This window comes from Phyllostomus hastatus, unplaced genomic scaffold, assembly GCF_019186645.2.
Source record: "Phyllostomus hastatus isolate PE091 unplaced genomic scaffold, TTU_PhHast_1.1 phas_scaffold_93, whole genome shotgun sequence".
NCBI lineage: Eukaryota > Metazoa > Chordata > Mammalia > Chiroptera > Phyllostomidae > Phyllostomus > Phyllostomus hastatus.
In genome coordinates, this window is record NW_025334042.1 from 31472132 (window position 1) to 31496312 (window position 24181).

A 24181-nucleotide genomic window follows, 5' to 3' on the forward strand; every position below is an offset into this window, starting at 1 on the left:
AAATCACTGACTCAGGAGCCTTGCTTTAAGTGTACCCTAACAACAGTAATACTCTCACTGTAGCATGAACAACTTACACTTATTCACTGATAGTTACGTGCCAGACACTATTATAAGTATTTCACATAAACAGTCTAATCCTTATAACACCTTTATAAAATAGATACCATTACTATTCCTTTTTTTAAAGATTTTATTTTTATCTATGTTTAGATAGACAGGAAGGGAGGGAGAAAGAGAGGAAGAGAAACATTGATGTGAGAGACAAACTTCGATTGATAGCCTCTCACACGGGCCCTGACCCCATAGGGACTGAACCTACAAGCCAGGCATGTGCCCGACCAGGAATCAAACTGGTGACTCTTTGTCGCTTTGCAGGACAATGTCCAACCAACTGAGCCACACTGGTCAGGGCACCATTACTATTCTTATTTTACAGGCAGCACACATACACAATGAAACAAATCCCCAGGCTCAAAGAGGCCTGGAAAACTGTCCAAGGCCACCCAGTTGGAAGGTAACTGAATCAGATTCTTACCTGCTCTATGCAATTTTAAGTATCTATTCACTAATAGTTGGCTCTCACTCTAACCCTTCTTTGCAACAAAAAAACAAGACTGCATTAAGTGTCTACAAGTGAACAGACTAACAAAATACCAACTATCCATTTAAAAATGGAATGTGTTACCTACTATACATTTTAACTTATACAGTAATTATTTTTTCAACAAAAAATTCTACTTAAAGCAGACTGCTCAGCATTTTAGCAATAATTATAAGGTATAAAAATTCAGTCATATTTGATGTGACAATACTATGGCTTCCAACTTTAAAAAATTAATGTAATTACTAAAACATTAGTTTAGTTACTAAAATTCATCTACGAGTATATTTAGGGAGAAATATATGATCCCTCAGCATGCATGGGTCTTTTATTACTCTATCAGACTTTAGCTTAAATAATGGACAAAGCAATCTTAAAATATGTACTTGATACAATGTGGCTAGAGCCTGATTTTTTTTTTTAATAGAAAGTTAGGTAAAGTTATATAATACTGGTTCTCACTATTTGCCATTTCAAAAATATTTAATGCCTGTTTGTGCTTAGCACTTTACTAAGAAATCTTGTGATTTATTCTTGTGATTCTTTGGAAGACAATAACGGTTACACAAAATTGATTTAGTAAGTAATCCTATTTGATTCTATTGGAAGTTAATACACAGGCTTGACTTTTCAAGTCAATGATAAATAATCTTACTTTAAAAGCATCTTACTTTTGATATCCTTCTATATGATAGAAGGATTGGGCTTTTTCACCTGCAAATATATACTTGTATATTGAAAGCTGATTCTCAGAGTACTATTGCCTCAAACAAAAACATATTAAAGTATCCCTGAAGTACCAGAATCAAAAAAGCAAGATGCATTCCTCTCGTAATAATAGATGACCCAATTTACTCTTCTCTGCTTCCCTCTGACCTGCCCCTGCTTACCGACTACCAGGCTATCACTGTGCACTTCCACTCCCCCAGTCACCTTTCCTGGAGACCTGCTCCATTCTCACTGGGGTTGGGTCCAGCCTCGCTATCAGTCACCGTACCTGCTGGCTCATGAATGTGCTGCAGTGTCAGTTCTGCCTCCTTATTTGCAGATGTCACCGGCCCCTGCAGCTCTCTCCAGACCTCTGACACGCTCTTCCATAGGGCAGGAGCCGGGACAAAGAGCTCCCGCCCACCGCAGCTCACAGACTTCATCAGCTGGAAAGGCAGAGTGTGCCTCTGTGGAGCCAGTGAGTCACTCTTCAAAACCGTAGTGCCATACGCCTCGCCACATGCCTCAAAATCATCAAGTGGGGGTGCAGATATTTTAGAAAGAATTTCATAAATGTTAACGAACTGTTACGGTTTCCCAAAAGATGCTTTAGGGACAGAATCTTCCATTATTTTAAAACGGACCAATATAAAGCATATTGGTGCTATGCTTTATATCTCTTTCCATTATGCTATACAACTCTCCAATACATGTTCTCATATGATTTCACTTTAAGCAGGAAGAATTTTTTCTAAAAGAATTGCATCAAATCTACAAAAAGTTACTACAGCCTTTTCCACATATTTATGAGAACTTATATTAAAAATAATGTGTATATAAATTATCAGCTTTTTATAGGACCAGAATGATCCGTCCTTGGTCCTGCAGAGCTTCTGCCCCAACCTGCTGTCAGTTAATGACATTCGCCCACAGAGAAGTCAGCTGTGGCTGCATATAGGTGCACGCACCTCTGCATTCCCCAAAGCCCACTCTCTAATAACAAGATGAGTCAACTCAGGGAATAAACCCCTGATTTCGTACCACAATTCATGAAATGCATCAAAATTCTGATGTCATTTTTTAATGCATTTCCAGACATCAAAGTCTTCAATGAGGATCAAAAGTCATACAACTAAGTAAGTGCTTGAGCCTGGATTCAAATCCAGGTCTGTGAAAACAAAGTTCTTGCTCTGTTACAGCCTTTTAACTAAGAAAACTTCTGTGGGAAGTGATGAACAGGAAAACGAGGAGGTAAGGGAATAAAGCACAGATTTTGTGTTCAGTTGAGATCATGTAATAACGCCCTAAGTAAGGTCACGTGGTCTCAGGGAAGATTTGTAATCAGCAAGAAATTTATCACCAGGTTTGCTTTGAGAGCAAAGTCTAAGCCTGCATTTGACCCAGCACCGATGCTTTCTCCATCTCATGTCCTCTACACCACTTACTCAGTTCAAAACAGGAGAATAGGTGTGTATGAGAGCTTTCAGTCTGAAGGTTTTAATTACATCCCTTCGGGATGAACTGGGGAGGAGGGAGAAATACAGCTGCCATTGACAAGGGCAACTTGGTTCCTCTCACAAGATCAGACAGGAAGTAAGTGATAGCAAAGAGAGAACTCGGCTCTTCTTAGACTCCGTACACATTAGACTAAACTGTCCTTTGCGTGTTGCAGGAATGAAAGATCAAACACCAAGAAGAATTTAATAAATACTCATAATCAAGAACTAAATTAGCCTATCTCAAGTCTAGGCAGAACACCAAAGAAATTAGGTCATTTATAAATATTTCTGATGATAATTACTTGGAGTCAAAACCTTGCACATATAAGTGAGTACAAGAAATAACCTGCGTGGTAATAACCTATGGTTTTGAGGCAAGAAAAACAAAATATAGGAAACCTAAGTTAAAAAGGAAGAGGCACCCAATCTTTCTTTGTGTACCCCACAAAGAGTACCTCAGTTTAAAACGCAACAGTAGAAGGTCCTGGGATATTCAGCAGGCAGAATGTGTTGAGTTCTGGGTTTACTGAGGGACATCTCTGTTCATGGGTCTATTCATTTTGACTTACACATGAAGAAATTTTATTTTATGTTTATTTAACAAACACACAGCTTATATTATGTTTCAAGGCACTGTTCTAAGTCCTTTACAACCATTAAATAATCTACACCTCGTAACAATGTTAGGAGGTAGGGATTATTATCTCCATTTTACAGATGAGGAAACTGGGTACAGAGAAGTTGAAATTACCTGCTCAAGGTCACACAAGACTGGTAAGTGGCTGAGCTGGGATTCACACCTACAGAGTCTGGTTCTTGAGTCTGTCTTGGTGACCATCAGGTTATGGTGCATTGTTTTCTTTTGGTTTTTGTAAGTTACATACAACTGTGTTTTCAAGATCAGACCTTTCCATTCCTCTCACAGCCATACCTCACTGGATCTCTATGTGCACAGTGACCTCCGTGCACCTGGCTTTCCCCAATCTCCTGGTCATGGCAACATCGTGTAAACCCATCCCTGACTCTGTTAGGCCCTTGTCCTTTGGGCACTGCTGACTTGCTGATCCTGGCTCACTCCCACTCTAGGTTTGCTTCTCCTCTTTCTTGCGCACCAGGTGACCAAGCAATTCTGGAAAGAATGCTGACTGGTCCCACCATAGTTGACCTGAACCCTCAGAGACATAGTCACCAGTTGTCACAAGAGCTAACCTTCTCCACTGTCCTCAAGCTCCAAGTCCCATCCCTTGAGGACATCCCACTGGCCTCTATGGGCACTTCCCAAAGGGACACATCCAGCACCGAGCCTCAGAGTCACCTCTACACCATGGTCTCTTCGTGCCTCACTCACTGAGTTCCAGACTCTCTGCTTCACTTCACTTCTGCTCACAACAGGGAATTTATCCTCTCAACCATCTTTGAATTCCTCTTTCCCCTTCACCTCATGATACCTTAAATAATGGTCATTTATTCATCTTATTCCGCCTTCTCAACTATTAATTTCCTCATTGGATTCCCTGCAGTGCCTTGCACACAATGTACGTACAACATAAATTCACTTAATTTGATGTGATCACCCAGGCTCACTGAGCTGGTACCTGTACTGTCCCAGAAAGGCCTCAGGCTGCAGGCTAATGGGGTTTCATATTCTAAATGATGACCGTCCCCATAGACTCGCCAATACTCCCATGTGCTCTACCCTCTCAAGACCACTGGTTCTCATGACACTGCTCTCTCTTCTTCTTTTTCTTCTCAGATAATTTGCTATGTTCCTCTTTTGATTATGCTTGAGCTTTTAGAGCTCGGTCCTTGGCCTTTTTTCTGTTCCTACATATTTAATTTTGGCAATATTAATCACGCCCTTATGCACATCCTCTTACATTCTTATCCCATTTCCTGAGCTCTAGATGCATACGTCCACTTGCTTAATTAATATCTCCAAATGGATGTCCTGAGCATTCCATAGATGCAGCAGTACAAAACTATCCTAATTAGCAGCCCTACTCCCTCCCCTCATTCAAACACTATTGCTTTACTTCCTGCCTGCCACTGAATTATTTCATTAACATGTTAGGCCCGGGAGTGATGCTAAGGTGCCATGTCCAAGGTCCCCTAGCTGGTAAGTGATGGGGCTGGGATTTGAACTCTTCTTTTTAATCAAAAGCCCTCATTCTTAACCAATAAACTATAATGTCTCCAGAACATTCCACTTTTGTTTTAGACATCTTCAGCTGTTCCTTAACTTCAGAATATCTAAGTCCAATGTAGGTTTTGCCCCTCAAGTATGTCGCTCTTTTTATTCCCTTATAGTTCAATAATGGTACACCATCTGCCACTCATCCAAGCTAGGAGCTGATCGTGACTCACTCCCCACATCCAGTCACCGGATGCTCAGAACTCTCTCTTCCTCGCCCTGACCCTCTGTTGCAGCAAGGACCTCATCCTCCCACACCTGGGCTACTGAACTTGCTTATTGTGTACCCTGCTCCATCTGTTTTTCCTTTTGTCTGACTCATTTTTTCTAAAACCCACAGATGTACATCATGTCACTTCCATGCTTTAATTAAATGCCTCTGAGGCCAGATAAAACCAATAAAACCAAGCTTACGGAAAGTTTAAAATAACATAGAAATAACACAGAGGAAGAAACCTGTGTGTAATTCAACAAAACAGGATGCAGAATGACCATACATTATGCTAGTGAATATATGTTTTTAAAAATCTGCTCAGAAAAACAAGCTGGAATGTTCACTATTAGACCAGTGGAACTATAGATATTTTTATATTCTTCATGCTTCACTGCATTTTCTTGATTTTCTATGAGAATTATTAATTTTTATTTAGACTTTCAAATCTTTTTTAAAAGTCTCCACTGTTGTTTTGGGGTGGGGACTATAACTTGGGCGATGCAAACCCGCTGCAATTTGTCCTTAGTTTATTTCTTTTTAAGCCTCTTCCTCTACCCCTACCCCTCATTTCTCGAGCCCTCTGGCCACTTACTATGAGGCCAGAAATACCCTAAACATGGCATCTACCCTCCTGCCTCTACTCGTTCCTCCCACCTTCCTTCTGCCTAGATGTACCCGTCACCTCTTTCCCGCCCAGAAACCTGGACCACCCAGACACCTCCCAACTCTTCCTTCAAGCTCCATTCAACTGCTTCTCTGCAGCCTGCCTCCTCCAGCCCTCTTCCAAGCACCCGTTTTCTTCATCAGTGTTTGAAGCATGCAGTCACCATATTGGGGTGATTTGCTTCTGTTTCTCCCCGCTCTGTGGGCAGGGCCTGTCTGGTTCATTTGTGTTAGCACCTGCAGAGCGGATCTGGCTCACTGAATTTTCCAACTGAACTATAGGTGGTTTCTCCAGGTACAGGCTCTTTTAGTTCCTGTCTTCACATTTCTTTCTGATACCTTTCCAAAATACGAAACAAAGTCACCACAAAAAGGAATGTAGAAGTTTCTGAGTTCCCCACACAGTTTTAGGTGAATAAAGAAAGGCCATCCTCCGACTTCTATGAAGTCCCCACATGGTTAGTGGGCAGCCTTCCCATTACCCTCCACACTGTTGGAAAACTCCCTCGACTTCAGCTGGAGCGCGCATCGTCAGCACAGCAACAACAACGGGCTGGTCAGCCAAGCTGGATCACTTCTCGGCGGCGCACTCACTTGCTTGGAATTAAAGCTGGCTTGGCAAGAGGAAGAAATAGCTAAGGAGTGACTTACTCTGTCTTCAACTCTAATAAGACCTCAACAGTTGTCTTCCTTATTTTTCAAGAAGTTAACTGAAAGAAATTTAAAGCTTTACCAAAAAACAAAAAACAAAACTTGTTGCCCATCATAAGAAATGGATAACCAATATAAGCATTGTTTTAACTCCTAGAAAACTCTGATACCTCACATTATATCCTATAAAATCAATTGACAAATTTAAGATCTACTATTCAGCTCAGTAGGGAGAAATTAACAGAAACAGAGGAAAAGTGAGTTAATGTGAAGTATGGCATTGGTTTTCTATTCACAATTTACTTCTGAATTTGATTCTCTGTCATTCTTTTCCCTAGAAGATAATTATTTTCTTAATTTTTATTTGAGTATGTTCAAAAGTTATAAACCCTCAAGGTTCATGTAATAATAAATAAAGTGATAATAATTAAGAAACCAGAAATAACCAGGAAACAAACAGATTAACTTTTTCAAATTGTATTTCTAGGGAACAATGTAACCACCATGGTGACATAGGTCGTTCTTCACTTCTTCACTCTCCTCACAAGAACTAACATCTGTTCACGAACAGGAAACCTCTGAGAGAATCCCAGAATGTGGGGGTGAGGATAAAGCACCCCTTGTGCCACAGAGAACAAGACAGGCAGCATCAGAAGTGTGGCATGGCACTACTGAAACTAGCTTGTCAACACGCCTCTGGTTTCATCAGCCACCACATTCAGTAATGATTGCCTCCCCAAACAATGTAGAAGGAAGAGGAGGAATGGGAGGAGACCGTGGTCAATGCAATAATGTTGCCCACACGTGCAGTCAAGGATCCAACCTGGTACCAGAGTACCTCCAGTCACGAAGTCAAAGCCGGGCGGCAACAACTAAATCCTCCCCTTTCCTACAGGTGATGAATGGAAGACAACGCAGTGCACTCGACGTGATTGTGATGCAGGTTCAGGAAGAAGTCTTTGATATGAACGTAAAAGCCAACAGTCCTAGGGCAACTTATATTTTAAAGGAGTTTTGGCCCAGGGACTGGGATTTTAAAAAGGGTGATGTTGCTGATACACAGTTAATTTATTTGCAAAAATTCCACACCTTCTTGGGGATTGTGGAGGAAGAAGAAAAGGCAAGAAATGAGAGAGTATTGGAGGAATGTACTAATTGAGGAAAATATCTAAATCTACCGTGGTATTATATTTTGTCAGGTGGGGCATCATCCCAGGGGATATTTTAACTCTACATAAAAATACTACTCTGGTTTCTTAAAAAAAACTGTTTTTGTTACAGTCTTAATAAAAACTGCTATTATTAGAGGTTTAATGCATTGCTACTTTGAGCTTATGTTGCCAATAACAGAGATTTGTTATTTACTTAAACTTTAGTCTTAAAAAGTATATATCCACACACATTTATATCTGGCTTATTGTATGAAATACAGAGGAAAACAACAAATCTCAGAAAACTACCAATGAAACACATTAACGCATATACTGGATATTAAAAGGCTCACGAAAACTAAAAAGGAGTTTACATGTATATGGCATAATCTATGAATGCAGTATTTCATATTAGTGTATTTCTACTAAAACTTACCCACCAGAGCCTACAGACCTGAGGAAAGGTAACCATTTTTAATAAAATTCATTCTAAAATGTGCTGGCCCATTTACCTGAGTCTCCTAATATAATTTAAGCTAGTTATAGCCCAAATTTGTCATGCTGAATGGAAATCCTAATACTATTACAACCTCCGCCCCACCTCAGCCTCCTCAAGCATGCAGGGGCAGCACACACACACACACGTGATATTCCCGTGCCGCTACCTTCCCTGGAGCTCATAGGTTTTAATGTTTCCTTAGAATAACATCTCCCTTTCAGGAGATTCCAATCTTTTAATCTGCTGTAATACACGATTAACCTTAATTTAAAGTTACTGTAATACCTTGTGGGTGAGAGAGAAAGGTACCACAAAGCACTAACAATTTTCTTTTGGTGCTGAGGTTTTTTAAAAAATCTGTTCTTGGTAGAGTCAACAATTTCAGAAGAGCAACATGGTAAAAATAACAGTATCCTCTATTCACCACTGAAAGTGATTCTTCATCGAAATACATCAGATAATTAGTGAAGCAGTTACATAAACTGAGACTATTTTAAAATCTACTCTCAATTATTAATAATGATAATGATTGTTCAAGAGGCATTTCATGAACCCTCTTCATGATTCTATTCTATTCCTGCCATCCAGCCCTCAACCCCTCATTCTCACACCCCTGGTGGGCACTTAGTAAGCGTCCATTAAATTTCATGCTGGTGTAAGTGAAACTTCTTTGAGACTATTCTGATGTAAATCTCTTAACTGAATTACATAAAGACTGAACAATTTTTTTTTCAGTTGTCTGCATAGTGAGACTGAAATAATTCCATTATGCCCTAAAGTCCCACACATAAGGCAGTTTAAGAAGCAGCTGACAATGTGGATGGCTGTGCCCACTGAGCAACATATCTAGATATAACAGCACAGAACGATGGTATCACCCCTGATAAGGGCCTGGCGATCACACTCAGTGAGTACCCTTTAATTAAAGGCACAAAGAACTGACTGGCTGAAGTTTGTGCTGCTACCTGATGGTCAAGCCAGAAGCAGCATTAGCATTTCCTGGTTCTAATCATTTGGTTCACTATGTATTATTAAATGTTTTACTTAAGATTTTTTATTTCAATTGTGGTAAAATTTACATAGTATAAAATGTACCCTCTTAACACTGCTAGCACTTCTGTTTGCACCGTGGAACAAGGACAGGCAACGCAACAAGCGTCAGGGCTGCGCAAGAGAACCCGTCACCACATGCCTCCCATCGGAAAAGGACCATGAGAAATTGCATCCTAATATTCCTTTTCAGATGGGAGACACGTGTGGTGTTGGATCAACAGTTCCGCAGAGGAAAAAAAAAACCTTTTTCTTTCCCACATACAGCACATACCCTCCACTACTTAAATTCTCATGTAGGAGAAAGGCCAGCTGTACTATTCTAGATTTCACCAGTTTAATAGGGAAGCCCTATTAAGTCTCTCCCGAACCCAAGTAAGACATCTCTGAAAACATACACACAATCAGAGATAATGGGATAAAAGAGTAGTACCCAGCAACCACAGGCATCATTACCAAAGAAAATATTTCCCTTAACAAGAACGGCTCTTACTGTTTTATAAACACTTGCTGGTGGCATCATTCCCACGGTAAAAGGACAGATGTCTGACTTCTGAGGTGCTTGGTCCTAACCTTCTCTTCCGTCCACCATCGTTCAAGCAGCGAGACGCTAAACCTTCCCCTCTATCAAGATGTTAGGAGATTCACTTTGCAATGTCCTGTTTCTTTAATTTCAGATGTTACCAAGCATGACTCACTTTCTCCCACCCACTTCCTTCTTTGAACTTTCTCTGCTTGAAAGTCAGCATTCAAAATTCGTTTCCTAACCTCAAGAAAACAAACCAATGGCTCTGTTTTGGATTTTTGCATAGGAGCAGTGAAAACTGTACCATTAGGTGGATTTTGCTTTAAAGTTCTAAATATATCAATATTACTCTAATATTTTAGTGTCAGTCCTTCTGAATTTCTGCCCATGTTAAGATGCAGCACCATAAAACAATAAAGTACACAGCTTTAGGACTTGGATTTGTCACTTAGGAAATTTCCTATAATTATCAAATTTTCAATTCACAACTCTCCTACACAGATTATTACTTTAAATTGATAAGACAGACTCAGCAGTGGAAACTTTATTCTTGTCACCAGAGATGTCAACAACTTTCTCTGCACCTTTGATCCAAGAAATTGCAAGTACTTTGGAAAAGCCATTATTTGTCAATACTTCCAAAGCATTATATTGACGTGAATAAAGAATACAAATGCAATTGTCTTATCACTGGCATTGTATCTGAGTTTTTGCCGTGGCACAGGGGAGTTATGAGCATATCTCACCAGCAGATGAGAGCTCTTTGTTCACACTGGGCAAGAGTGCCGCTCAGGCGGCTCACTGAACTACTGCCCTCTTTGGAAAGGATGTCCACCTTCAGTTTGCCACAGCGTCACCTCCCCTGGTATATTACCATGGCTGCTGCATTCATGACATTTCCAATATTTTGGCATTTACATCTGTGGCTTCTTGCAGCAGCGATACAATAGCAGCCCAGGAATCGGGGCACAAGGGATCTAGGCTATTACTATTGTAATCTTGGAAAATCATTTCAGCTTTCTGGGACTCTTTCTGCTTTTGTAAATGAATTGCTGAACTGAAATGATTTTTAAAGAGCCTTTTAATTATAATATTGTGTATTAATTAGAATTTAAAAGATTAGTACCCCAGAAAAAGTTACAGATATCTGCTGAATAATTTGTGAGTACTTCCATATTCACGTCCTTACAAGAAACATTTACTAGTGTACATTAATCTTCTAAGTCTATTTCTTTCATTTGATTAGAAATATCTGAAAAGCAAAGATTGTATACTTTCCTCTTGCTTAGCCCATAAATATTAGGGTTGTAACCCTAACACCTAGAGCAACAAAGAACATTTTCTTCCCACGTAAACAAAAGCAAGGTTTGTGGTTTTCCCATATCAAAGTCTTCACACTGTTCCAACTCTTGAAATCACAATAGATCACCAGAACCCACGGAGAAGAAAAGGTGACCTATCGCCTCAAAACAGCAGGTGAAACACTCATTAGCAGCTAGAGCTTGAACGCTGTTTAATTGGTGGCGAGGGTGGTCTGACTCATTCATTACACAGGTGCTATGAAACAGTTTTAGAACCGTGGGTGAATGATCAATGCTCCCGCCTACTTGTGAGTGGGCCTCACCCTTTACCTTCATCTCCTGCTGCTGATCCAGCTGTTCTGGTTCCAGAGGGCTTTCCCCATCTTCCCTCTCCTGTGCCTTGGCTTCTGTGTCTGCCCTTTCTTCTTCCAGGGACAGGGCTGGGTCTGCACTTGGAGTCCTGCAGCTACTGTCAGAAGCATCTGCGTCACAGTCGTTTGTTGTGGGTGAGGCCGGGCCTGTGGTGCTCTCGTCCCTTTCTCCATTCACTAAGCTCACACCAAGCAAGGGCTCAGAAGTCAGAACAGGCATGTCTGGGCCAACGGCATCCGCTTTATCCGCCTCACATTCCATCTGGTTCTGAGCCTCCACCACACCGTTAGCCACACAAGTCTGTGCTCCCTGAGCTGGGTCTGGATCATCTCCCTGCTTCTGTGGCGGGTGCTGGGAGAGGAGTTTGTGCTGAGGTGTGGTTGTCAACCCATGCCTTCCGGGGGTTCTAGGAGCATTTAGGTTCATAGCAGAAGTTTTCTTCAAATCGCCATAACTTGATAATGTGCTAAAAGATAAAATAAAAAGGAAGTGTGAAAACACTAGCATGGAAAGCTCTAGAATAAAAGCAAGTTTATTCCAGCTGAAAAGGGGTATTTAGGAAAAACATTTCCCCCGCTCCTCTGATGGTTTTAGAAACACAGACAGGAATATTCCAATGTTGTTTCCAGTCTCTTGCAATGCTATCCACGCTTACACATTTAAATAAAGATGACAGGCCTGAGCTTTAGCTGTAAGGTCTGAAACATTTCCTTGAGCTGCTTATCAATATTGCTAGTTAGTAAAGACTTAAATAGGAGACATACTGATATTTAATAAAACCATCTTTTCCCAAGATTTTTAATTCTTACCTTTTTAAAAACAATTATAGCGAGCCCTCAATTTATGAACAGGTTAGAAACTGAAAGTTATTTTTGTCTGGAAGCAGCACAGACCGCCGCAGCCTCCTGACTGACCTCCCTGCTTCCCCGCCCGACCCCTCCAGTCCGGTCCCTCCAAGTCGGCCAGGGAGACCAGGCTCTGTGAGGCCTCCGCACACACTTCACAGCGAGTCTGGCATCCCGATCATGGCCTCTGACATTCTGCACACTCTGCTAGTTCTGGCCTCGTTAAATTCCATCTCTCCTCACTCACAGAGCTCTCATCATGCCTGTCTCCTCGCTGTCCCCCCACTCCCAATGAGCAAACACATGCATCTAAGGATCTCTGAGCCATCATTCTGCCTGCCCAGGACAAAGGTCCCCGAGACACCAGTGTGGCTTCCTCCTGCCATCATTCAGGTGGCTGCTCAGGTGTCACTTCCTGGATGGCTTGATTGGTTACAACACACTCCACCACTAACCACCATTTTATTCCATTTTATTTTCATCGTCTTTACAGCTCTTGTTTTTACTCAACATTCTATAGAGCCACAATAGTATGAGGGAACCTAACTGCCAATATATTACAGTGTTCCTATGGAAATGTCTGTGTAGCATTTGAGTCTCGGATTCCAAGGAGGAAAAATCCAAAAGGATTTTTCAAAGGAGGTTTATCCCAGAGGAATAAATCTCTGGGCTGCAATCCTGGAGAGATCCCTATGACCTAATGAGAAATAAAGATAAATATAGACGAATATTCTGTAAAGGGGCAGAATGTGCCCGTCTTGTTCTCTGCTTTATCCCCACTTCTCAGCACAGCTCTCACCATATGGAAAGCGCCCAATGCCTACCCGATGAGTAACAAGTAGCTGTGACTGTGACGATGATCATGGCACTAATTCAATGCCAGCAGCTAACATTTGTTAAGTGCCAGAACCACCCCAGCCCTTCACAATGATTATCCTGTTTCAGCCTCCTTATGTTTCCAAAATAGAGACCCTATAAATCCATGCTTGAATATTATACAATGTGGCAACATCACACAACTAACAAATGAGAAAGCCAGAGTTCAAGCCGTGAAGTCTGATGCTAAATCCCATGGTCTTTACCCCACAGTATACTGAACACACGGGAACATGAAGGAGGGAGTGAGGAGCAGGCGAGTAACTGCACGCAAACGTGGGACGGCAGCCCAGGGCTCGCATCCTCCCCTGCACATGAAGGGGTCACAGGGTGGAGGGAGGTGGCGGGAGGCACAGCAGCAAGGGCCCTGGACAATGCTGGGGTGTGTGTCACTGTCTCCCCTCACTCCGCCCCTCCCAGACACTGCTGATCGGGCCTGGAGCATGGAACAGGGAACAGCAACAGACAGCCAGAAAGTAAAAAGGGAGGAAAAAAACACAGGGTCAAGTTCGGCCCCAGAGGAAAGAAAAAATTGGTAAGGGAAAATGTTATACATGTAAAAGTTGGAGGTTATCAAAATAAATAAATGTGACACACTCTACCACTGACAGTTGCCTTCTTTGACAATATACCGTGGTCTAGATAATGTCCCAAACTGTCCCTGGAAAACTGAATCAAACCGTCCTTCTTTTCCTGGCCATATCAGTGTCCAGCAGTCCAGTAGAAAGACCCTCAGAAGATCCTCTATCAAACTTCAGGCTTGTTAGGATTTCTGAAAGGACAGCTTTGGATGACAGGCAAGAATTTCCTGGAATAAGTGACATCCAGAGGATATGTGGGGGAAACAGGGTAGGGATGAAGGGCGCAGGGGAAGGTTAGTAAAAGCAGCATGTAGAAGACCCCTGCTGCTTTGGAGAAAAGCAGTTGGCCTAGCAGTGTCCTTGGGAAAAACCAATATTGGGTTCTGTGGGAAAATGTTATTTATTTATTTACTTACTTACTTACTTAATTTCTAAAACCCTGAAGTCTTTCAGAGGTTAAAATACTAGTTTCTTTCACTCTCAAAAAATATTTTAAAAGATAAAGAAACTACAATAAAAAATAAGATTTCACTTGCTTCAAATACACCCTCTAAGTCACCCATAACAATAAAACAGCTTTCCTTAGATTATTGCGAAGAGGCTACCTATGATGTACAGATAAGGTCTTAATAAGAGCAATATGGTCTTCTATGATGCCATTTAACAATGCTGATTTTTCTTGTCATCCTACTGTGGTAACTCACAGCCTGTAAATCTCCATCCATTCCACAGAGAGCTAGTTTAAGTTCCAACGACTAACCATAACCTGAGAGCTACAGTGTAGGCATATGGACACCTCTCAGCAGGAAATACAAACTTCCCATTTAGCCCTATAGACCCAACACAGCACTAATCCTTCACATACCTTTAGGGTCAATTTCTACTGAAAACACCTCACTACGAACATGTAATTATTCTTTGTACTAGCAGTGGACGCAGCTGCAAGTAAGAGCCCTTCACCAGGTTTGCCAAAATGCTCACATGACATCCTAGCTTCACTTACGATGAGTTTTTTTCCCCCTTAAAAAATTTACTTATTTATTTTCAGACTGAGGGGAATGGAGGGAGAAAGGGAGAGAAAACCAATGTGTGGTTGCCTCTCACATGTCCCCTGCTGAGGACCTGGCCCACAACCCAGGCATGTGCCCTGACTGGGAATCAAATCAGCAACCCTTTGGTTCACAGACCAGCACTCAATCCACTGAGCCACACCAGCCAGGGCAGAACAAGTTTTCTTAAAATGTCATAAATTATAGCACATCTGTCCTTAGATCCAAGAGCTTTGCATCAAAATATGACTTTGAATCTGTAAAGTCAGAAAGAGTAAAAAAAACTGCTATTGATAAATTGGAACACTGTACACGTTTTGTGTACGGGGAGGAATGAAAAGAGAGGGTTATCAAATTTGTGAGGTCTAGAGGACCCAGCCTTTGATGGGATTCAGGTTGGGCCCGCACTACAAGCAGGGGTAGGGCTCCCATGTCCATCCTGTTACACAGTCACTGGGCAGGGCCCTGGAAACCGCAAATGTGCGGGTCACTCTCTGCGATTACATCCATTTGTCCTGAGAAACAAACCAATTTTAAGTGTCATTAAATCATTCTAGTGAAGATTGCTATAATTTAAGATGGCAAAGCTATTTAAAATCCTACTTCAAAGCCCTGGCTGGCGTAGCTCAGTGGATTGAGCGTGGGCTGGGAACCAAAGTGTCCCAGGTTCGATTCGCAGCCAGGGTACATTCCTGGGTTGCAGGCCATAACCCCCAGCAACCGCACATTGATGTTTCTCTCTCTCTCTATCTCCCTCCCTTCCCTCTCTAAAAATAAATAAAATCTTAAAAAAAAAAAAGAAAATAAATTAAAAAAAAAAATCCTACTTCAGAGGGGGAGGTGCTGAAGTTCAACTATTCATGACTCAAGTTCCCACAATTGATTGGAAATGAAAATTGAAGACAGGCTTCTGAACTAATTTGCTCCAGAACTTGTCACTAAATATAGTCTCACTTTAAGTGAGGGACCCTGCAGTTCTGTGCTTGGTCACAATTTCCAGAAGATTTTGAGAGCATTTCCAGCCTTTGATTCATTACATATATAATATAAATCCTTCAAATAATGAAACCACCTAATGGGAAACCATTCCCAAATATTACACTGGAATTAATGGAAATAGGTAGCTACAAGGATCAGAATAAATTTATACATAGGCTGTTAAATTATATACAGACTTTTGGTGACATAAGAATAATGAAATGCTTCTGATAAATTTTTTCAAAAATTCTGTTCGTCAGTAATGGGAATTCTAAGAAAAACAATTGAGAGTCATACAAGTAGAAAAGCAATTTATAAGAGTTTGTTTTATCTTTAAATGAGAAATACAGTGTCTCACCTACCTTTTTGGAAACATTAGGACTAAAGAAATAAAAAACTGCATCAAATAAATGCAAGACTGGAATTTAACATGAATTTTGCTAGTGTCAGTCTCTCTTCACAACCCCTAGTATACAGTGCAAGGGAGTGGGGAGTGAGACAACAGACACTGAACGGACAGAGAAGACCCACCTTAAATACGGTGGGTCAGAAAGAAGCCCACGGAGATGGAACAGGGCCACATTCACAAACACACAAAGCGAGAAACAGAGACAGAGACAACCTCCTGCTTTCCAGCCTAGGTAACCAGGGACCAACACCGCGGCCCCCAGGACACACACACAGATACACAGCAAACAACAGAGCGTATCTGTAGATCTATACAGGACACGATGTGCAGAAGCTGGTGGCATAAGCGCTACACACGGATAACAAACAGCAAATGACAATTTATATCAGGGCAAGATGAAATGCTTTCAAAGTTCACTCTTTCTAAAGGCCTACCAAACCTACTGGAAGAAGATGCATGCTTGATTTGGAAAACTTAGGACTCGATCACCTTTTCCAAGACCCGGCTGTCGTCTCCCCTCTGCCTTCTCCCATTGTGAATTAGCTCTTACCTGCCTCCTTCAAAGCGACTGATGAGATCTGATATCTTACTGGATTTTTCTTTTGACACACAAGAAGCAGAGGCAGGTTTAACTTCCTCCATCCTGGGTGCTGTGCTAGACAAAGCTTTCTGCCTGGGGGCCTGGTGTATACTGGACAGAGGCTGATTCTGCAGGTGTAATGGCTTTGGAGGCACTGTGAAAAAAGAATTAATAGTATTTCCTTAACAACAACAAAAATTCTGGTGTCCTGGTGATACAAATCTTCAGCATTATCAAACTTTTGTAAAGAAGTCTGTCGACTTTGTAATGAACCTTAACCGAGAGACCTTCATTTATATAGGACACTTGCTTTGTGTCTTATGGAAATTTTATCTCCAAGGTTCAGGTGGTTCTTTAATTTTAAATCACTTTGAATATGGTATTATTAAATACCTAGGGACCTATATAGGGCACAGCATTCCAACAGCATTAGAGATAAGTAATTGCTTATCTAATCAGAGAAGAATAAAGTGCTAAATTTGAAACTGATTCCTAGAATTGCAATGCTTGCTACAAAACACATTTTTAACAACAGAGTGATAACAGATACACCAGAATCCAGACCTAGTAAGTTAAACATAAAAGCCGACAAAATGACAACAAACAACAGTAATGTTGCAATACCTATAACATCTTCCCATTTAACAAAAGGACCTTACCGCATTTGACCTTAGTTAAAATTGTTTTTTACTTTACACTCCTCTGAAGTACCTACCATTACTCATCTCTTAATCCACGAAGGCTGAGAGAGGGTAAGTGACAGGTCTGGGGCAACGAGGCCAATCTGGACACCAGCCAGTGCCCAGACTCTGGCTCCTTCCATTATCCGCATCACCCCTCATCATAAACCCAGCCAAAGGGGGCCAGAGAAGTTCTGTTATTACTGTCTGCTACATTAATAGCCGGACTGCATCAACTTAGCACAGATTATCTGCTTACAGTGGAACTGATCATTTTCTGAATACTAGTATTTATAGATATTCCCCTAACAGATGAGAAACTCTGTAGATAAAAAAACGTACTATGCCATAAGAACTAAATGTACATTCTGGATAAAAGATTATAACATAAAAGGTTATGTGTTTTTCTATAACTAGTTTTTAACACATGAAATAGAACCATATCCTTTCAATAAAAAAAACAAAAAAACCCTGTCTCCTAACTTTATGTCTCATCCTAATCACATGCCCCATTTCCCCCGCACCGCCTGCCCTGCTTTTCAGTCATCTCTCCTCTTTTATAAACTCAGTTTATGGCTGGTCGCCTGATGCTCACTGGCCTAGATCTCATCATCTCTGTGCCGGTTACCAATTCTTACAGAGAAAGAAAAAAATGTTTATCACAGTAAGCTGCAGGTATAACAATTCATCTCATTCTCTTCAACACAAATGAGAAGAAAATCCCAATGGAAAAACGATATGCTTCTATTTATAAAAATGATATTATTTTCCAAGGTATGCTTGGGTATGGTTAATATAGTACCTATTGGGAAGGAGGGGGCTTCCCAGTAGGTTCTATAAGTGTGATATTTGTTAATCTTAAGGAACAATTTCCTGTATAAGACAAATATGTACCAACGCAGCAAACCAGGACAAGATCCCACCAAAAAAACCCAACAGTTTTAGCATTTGGAGTAATTTCAACATTCATAACTAGAATATTCAAAAAGAAGGAAGCAAATATGTTCTTTAAATTCTTTACATTTGCAAAGGTTGCTATAAAATAACTCATCCTGATCTAGAGAATGTTCATAAATATTTCTTACTTATTATATGCCAGACACTGCAGATGCTTGAAATTTTCAAATACAGTACCAGCCCTTCAGGTTCTCAGAGATGACCCCACCAACCTTTCTCATCTCAATTGTATCTATCTCTTAAATTGTTTCCCAACAAAGTGTACTTCCCCCCAACGTGCTTATCATTGTTATATGATTATTAAGTAGTAGGAAGTAATATGAAATGATGGACCAGCAGTAAAATATGAAATACATTCCAGATGCAAAGCTTTCTCCTCCTCAAGGCTGCAGCCCTGTGAGGGTGGGAGCATGTCCGTTTCGATCACAACTGCATTCCCAGTAACCGTGTGCACAGGGCTTGTGGCACATCTGTGTTGTCAAGGAGCTCACAGTCCCAAGCAGAGACAGTTTAATGACGTGGATAGAGGTGGGTGTTGGGAACACAGTTACTTTAGAAGCACAGAGGAGGCATCTATATTAGCAAGGGAGATAATTCAAATGCACAGTATATCACTGAATATATACATTTAATTAATTAATATATTTATTTATTTATAGAGAGAGGAGAGGAGTGGGAGAGAAACATCAATGTCAGAGAGAAACAATGGTTGCCACGTGTGCATGTCCGCATCAGGCACCGAAACTGCAACCCAGGCATGTGCCCTGAAAGGGAATCAAACCGGCGACCTTTCACTTTGCAGGACGACACCCAACCAAGTGAGCCACACCGGTTAGGGCAAACATACACACATTTTAAATAAATGAGCACAGATGTTACAAAAATCTCAGGATGGCATGTGAATGTCTAAATTGTCAGAAACACCATTTTAGAGGAGAATAATGCATACAAAAGATACAAAAAGTGAAAATAATTCCTCTCTCCCTCTCTTTTACCATTTCTGATGTTTCTTTGACACTCCAAAGGGTGTAAACATTTTGAAATGTTTTCCAAACCTCTCCTAGGTGTGCTACCAGCACTTCTAGTTCCTTATGACTAAAACCTCATTTACTTCTTCCTCTGGTAGCCCAAAGGATGTGAGCAGGAAAAATAGTGTTCTACCTCATTAATAGTCAGGGAAATGCTAATTAATCCACAACATGATACCACTTCAGGCCCATCAGACTAGTAACCAAAAATTTAAATCTGACCATACCAAGTATCAGTGAGAATATGAAGCAATTCTCTAAATACCTACCTTAGAGAAATCTTACATCTTTACTGTACAGGTTTTTATTAATGTTTACTTTTTCATTAATTCAACAAATATTTATTGAACACCTATTAAACTCTACACACTTGATCATGTCAATGAGCGGAAGGAAAAACAAGAACCAAAAAACATGGTGAGTAAAGGATGTACCAGAAGGTGGTAAGCAATTAGAGGAAAAAAGGGGGTGGGCTTAAAGGATAAGAGAGAAGGGATCTGGAGTGTAGAGAGTGTAGGGGGCAGGGCACACCACAGCATCAAGGAGGGCATGCAAAGTGGGCCTCTCTGTGAAATCATCTAAGACTTGATGTCTTAGATGTTACTTAGGGAGTTACCTGAGGAAGAGCATTCCACTGCGTAAAGCAAAAGCTGGAGGTGGGTAGGGCCGGTGTGACTGGCCCCAAAGGAGCAAGCACACAAGAGCAGGTATGGGGGTCAGAGGGAGGGCCTGATACTGTACAATCCTGTACAGACTTTGAAATGAGTAAAATGAGAAGTCACTGCAGAGCTCTGACCACAGAAGTGACATATGACAAATTCCAACAGCCTCACTCTGGCTGCTGTGTTGAGAATGTGGGGGAGGTAGGTAGAAGAGCTAGGAGGCAACTGTAAAAGTTCAGGCAAGAGATAATGGTGCTTAGGAGGAGACAGTAAGAAAGAGTAGGATTTCAATTATATTTTAAAAGTCGATTTCCTGATAGGTTGAATGTGAGGTATGAGAGAAAAAGGGAGGAGTCATCCTTGACTCCTCAGAGAATGACTGAGAACTTTGGCTTAAATAACTGGAAGGAGGAAATTGTCAACTGACACATAAGTAGATATTTTTATTGACTTTAGAGACAGAGGAAGGAGAGAGGGGGGATGAGAGAGAGAGAGAGAGAGAGAGAGAGAGAGAGAGAGAGATATCAATGTGAGAGAGAAACATCGATTGGTTGCCTCCTATACACACCCTGACTGGGGATTGAACCCACAACCTAGGTGTGTGCCCTGACCAAGGATCAACCCCGCAGCCTTTTGGTGTACAGGACGAAGCTCCAACCAACTGAGTCACTGGGCCAGGGCAACATAGAGTAATTTTTGGAAGAAGAATCAATAACACAGTTTTGGGCATGCTGTTTGAAATACCTAGATGACTATAAATAAGATGGAATCTATTACAGCCAATTTTACAGACAGTAAATAGAACAAAACAACTTAATTATTAAAATATTTCCAGCTGTGCAAAGTAATTATTATGATTGCAAGACACTAATTGCAGTTTAACTTTGGGGATGCCCACTACATTTTGATTATTTCAAGTTTACTATGGAAAACAATAACTGGCTCTATATTAAGGCACTATAAATTTATAACATTATACCTTAAAAAGTAAACATTCTACAAAGAATGTTTTACTTTAGAAGCAAATGAAGTAGGTTTGAGTACTTTATATACACTTAAATCATTCAAACAATAATGTGCTTTTCCAAGGTCATGAAACTTTCTCAAACATTTAGGTTTAATGATGGAGAAGTGACAATATATTGGTTTTATCAAAATAATTAAGTATGGAGAATATTGTGGATCAAAGCTCCTAAGAGAAAAAGAACTATTAGCTTTAATTGTTAAGAGTTTTTCTGAGTCCTGTCTAGCAAGGCAGGAAATAGGCCAATATTGAAAGTGGTGAACAAGAGGAAAGACTTACATTTGAAGTTGTTCTGTAATTTATTTGCTTGACTGGTGGGATTGGTATGAATTGAATAAACCATTGTTTCCCAAGGCCTTGGGGTGTTTCCCCGAGGCAGAGGGAAAACAAGTCTGGACTATTGAAGGAGTCCGTTTTCAAATCTACAGGCTCCAGATTAGATTCAAATGCAAGTTTATCTAATCTCTTTTATCCTTTTGAAAACTGTAATTCTTCAAAAATATTTACTTATTGGTAATAAACATATACTCAATGTTGTTCCAAACACACTACTACATAAACACCACCAATAAAGTTATTCAATGTTGTTTCTACTTTTAAAAACTCACCAAAATAAATTATAGCTATAATCTTATTAGCATTCCACAGGAGAAACAAAGAAGCAAGATTTAATTTTGAGCTGTTTTTAGGATCTAGATGAGAGTTTCACAAACTATTGACATTTCAAGTTGGATAATTCTTTGGGGGCAGAAGTGGGGGGACTGGCATGTGTCTTGTAGGCCGCTGAGAAGCATCCCTAGCCTCTGTTTAGTAGAGGCCAACAGCAGCTCCCACAAATTGTATCAAACAAAAAAGTCTCCAGACAATACCAATGGGGGGATTGTCTCCAGGTGAGAACCTCTGATCTACACTAAGAGTCTTTAAGTTAAACTGGCATAATGGATCTGGAAGCTTCAGCAGCCTCATCATTCATAACTTGTAAGGGATTTGCAACATAGTGAAACCACAGGTGTCAGTGTGATACAAAGGGATCTGGCCAGATCGCTGGGGAGAGGGAAGGGGTCTCTGATTCCTGGGCCCAAAGCCTTTGTTCCCTCGGAGGGAGGGAGGGGTGGCAGAAAACAAAACCACAGAGCTGCCCAGGGATAGAGTTCCACACCCCCAGGTAAAGAGTAAACAAACCATTATCGCAGGCTGTTTCGTGAAGGTGAAAGCCCCCCTCAGAGGTTGGGGGAAGTGCAGACCTGCCAGCCAAGCCTGGATTGGCTGGGAAGTGAAAGCTTCCAGAACTCGTGAAACTTTAGGGCCAAAGATCTAAGTGGAGGGAGGGCAGGGATGCGGACGTTTTTTTAGCCCTTTCTGTTGCCCCTCACTCGCCCAGTCAGGGGTTGGCTCACGCCAAAGGCGAGTCCCATATGCTGGGCCCTGTGCCCTGATGGTGACCCGCAGGACGTTGGCACACGTCCCGGACTGCCCCGTCTCTCACTCTGAGATCGGCTCACAGACACACGGGCCAGGAAGCTAACCAGCCCCAGGGGCACAAGCAGCCTTGGGCATGGGGCTCCGTCCACAACCAGCTGCAGTGGCCTGGCAGCGGCACCAGCCCGGGGAGAGGAAAGAAACTGCGGTGAGGCAATGGTGGCCCCAGAAGTGCACCCTCCCGGAAAGAAGCCTGAAGCTGGAGCGCATTTGCCTAAAGCCTTGGGCCCCAAAAGGGCAGATAAAGATGGAGCAGGTTTCTGGACGCGGGCTCTGGTTCTGGGGGTGGCTGGATTCTTTCTGTGTTGTGGAAGAGATTGGCCTGGAGTCATGGGGTTGCCCACTTCTCCAAATTGGGCTACATTTTAATGAAGACCTTTTTCCTTCCCCACCAATCTGTTGTATGCCTGTGTCTGGCAGCAGGCAGCTGGATCACACCCAGCTCAGTAACAAATGTGATAATCCCTTCATCTGCACAGAAGTGCTCATTAGCATCCCTTTCCTTTCTGAGCCTTGGTCACCCAGATGTCCTCAAGGGTTTGGAGAGATGAAAAGGGTGGGGAACACTGATTACTGATCAGTGAGCCCATAAACGGTGCCCAATCTGTTTGGCGGCTGATCTCACAATGCTAAGATATACCCTCACTTCAGGGATGTTGGTCTCTATCTGACACACATTCTAGGTTGTAAACAAAAAACAGCAGAAGCAAAGAAAGTGTAAGAAACGCTGATGAGGCAGGCATTCATTCAGCAAGTATTGCTGAAGACCTGCTATGCTGTGTCGTAGGCACGGGGAATGCAATACTGCAAAAGGCGGGGAAACACTTGACGTGGATGAGTGAACTGTAGAGCAGGTCAGATTGTAATGAATGAGGGGGGAAAGCAGGGATAGGGAAACACGAAATGCCAGAGTTGAGGATGGGGTTAAAATTTTAACTTGGTGGGGGGCAGTGCTGGGAAGAGCCAAAAAAAGTGAGAATACTTTTTCAAAGAAGTATAAAGACTTTATGTAGTTTATTGAGTACAGTCATTAACAGTATAACAACATTTTGGTCAATGAGGGAGCAACTATACGACTGTGGTTCCTTTTAAGATTATAATGGATGCCCTGACTGGTGTGGCTCGGTGGGTGGGGCATCATCCCACAAACTCAAACTCAAAAAACTCAGTTCGATTCCTGGTTGGGGCATATGCAAGCGGCAACCAATTGATGTTTCTCTCACATATTGATGTTTCTCTCTCTTTCTCTCTCCCTTTCCCTTTCTCTAAAAAATAAATAAAATCTTTGTTAAAAACAGATGATAATGGAGCTGAAAAATTCACATTGTCCAGTGACTGTAGCCATCCTAGGTGATGCTGGTGTAAACAAACCTGCTGCGTTGTGGGTTGTATGAAGCATAGCATGTGCAATTATGTACAGTCCATAATGCTTGGTATTATAATAAACAACTGTTTATTATAATATAATATAAACCACTGTTAATAATATAACAACAGTTACTGGTTTGTATATTCTGGATACTTTCTATCATTATGTTAGAGTATACTCTTCTTATGTACAAAAAAAAAGATTGCTGTAAAACAGTATATGCCATAGAACAACA

General features: G+C 41.3%; 1 protein-coding gene across 3 annotated transcripts in view; it reads right to left on the bottom strand.

Annotated features, from left to right (window-relative positions):
- Window positions 1-24181, bottom strand: part of FGD4 (FYVE, RhoGEF and PH domain containing 4) — a 214072-nt gene that overhangs the window by 46041 nt on the left and 143850 nt on the right. For all 3 annotated transcript variants that reach the window (XM_045828988.1, XM_045828991.1, XM_045828990.1), the window contains exons 3-4: window positions 16718-16901; window positions 11388-11895 (exon numbers count right to left, since the gene is read on the bottom strand). In XM_045828988.1, coding sequence (XP_045684944.1) covers window positions 11388-11895; window positions 16718-16901 — 692 coding nt within the window. The remainder of the gene's footprint in view (window positions 1-11387; window positions 11896-16717; window positions 16902-24181) is intronic.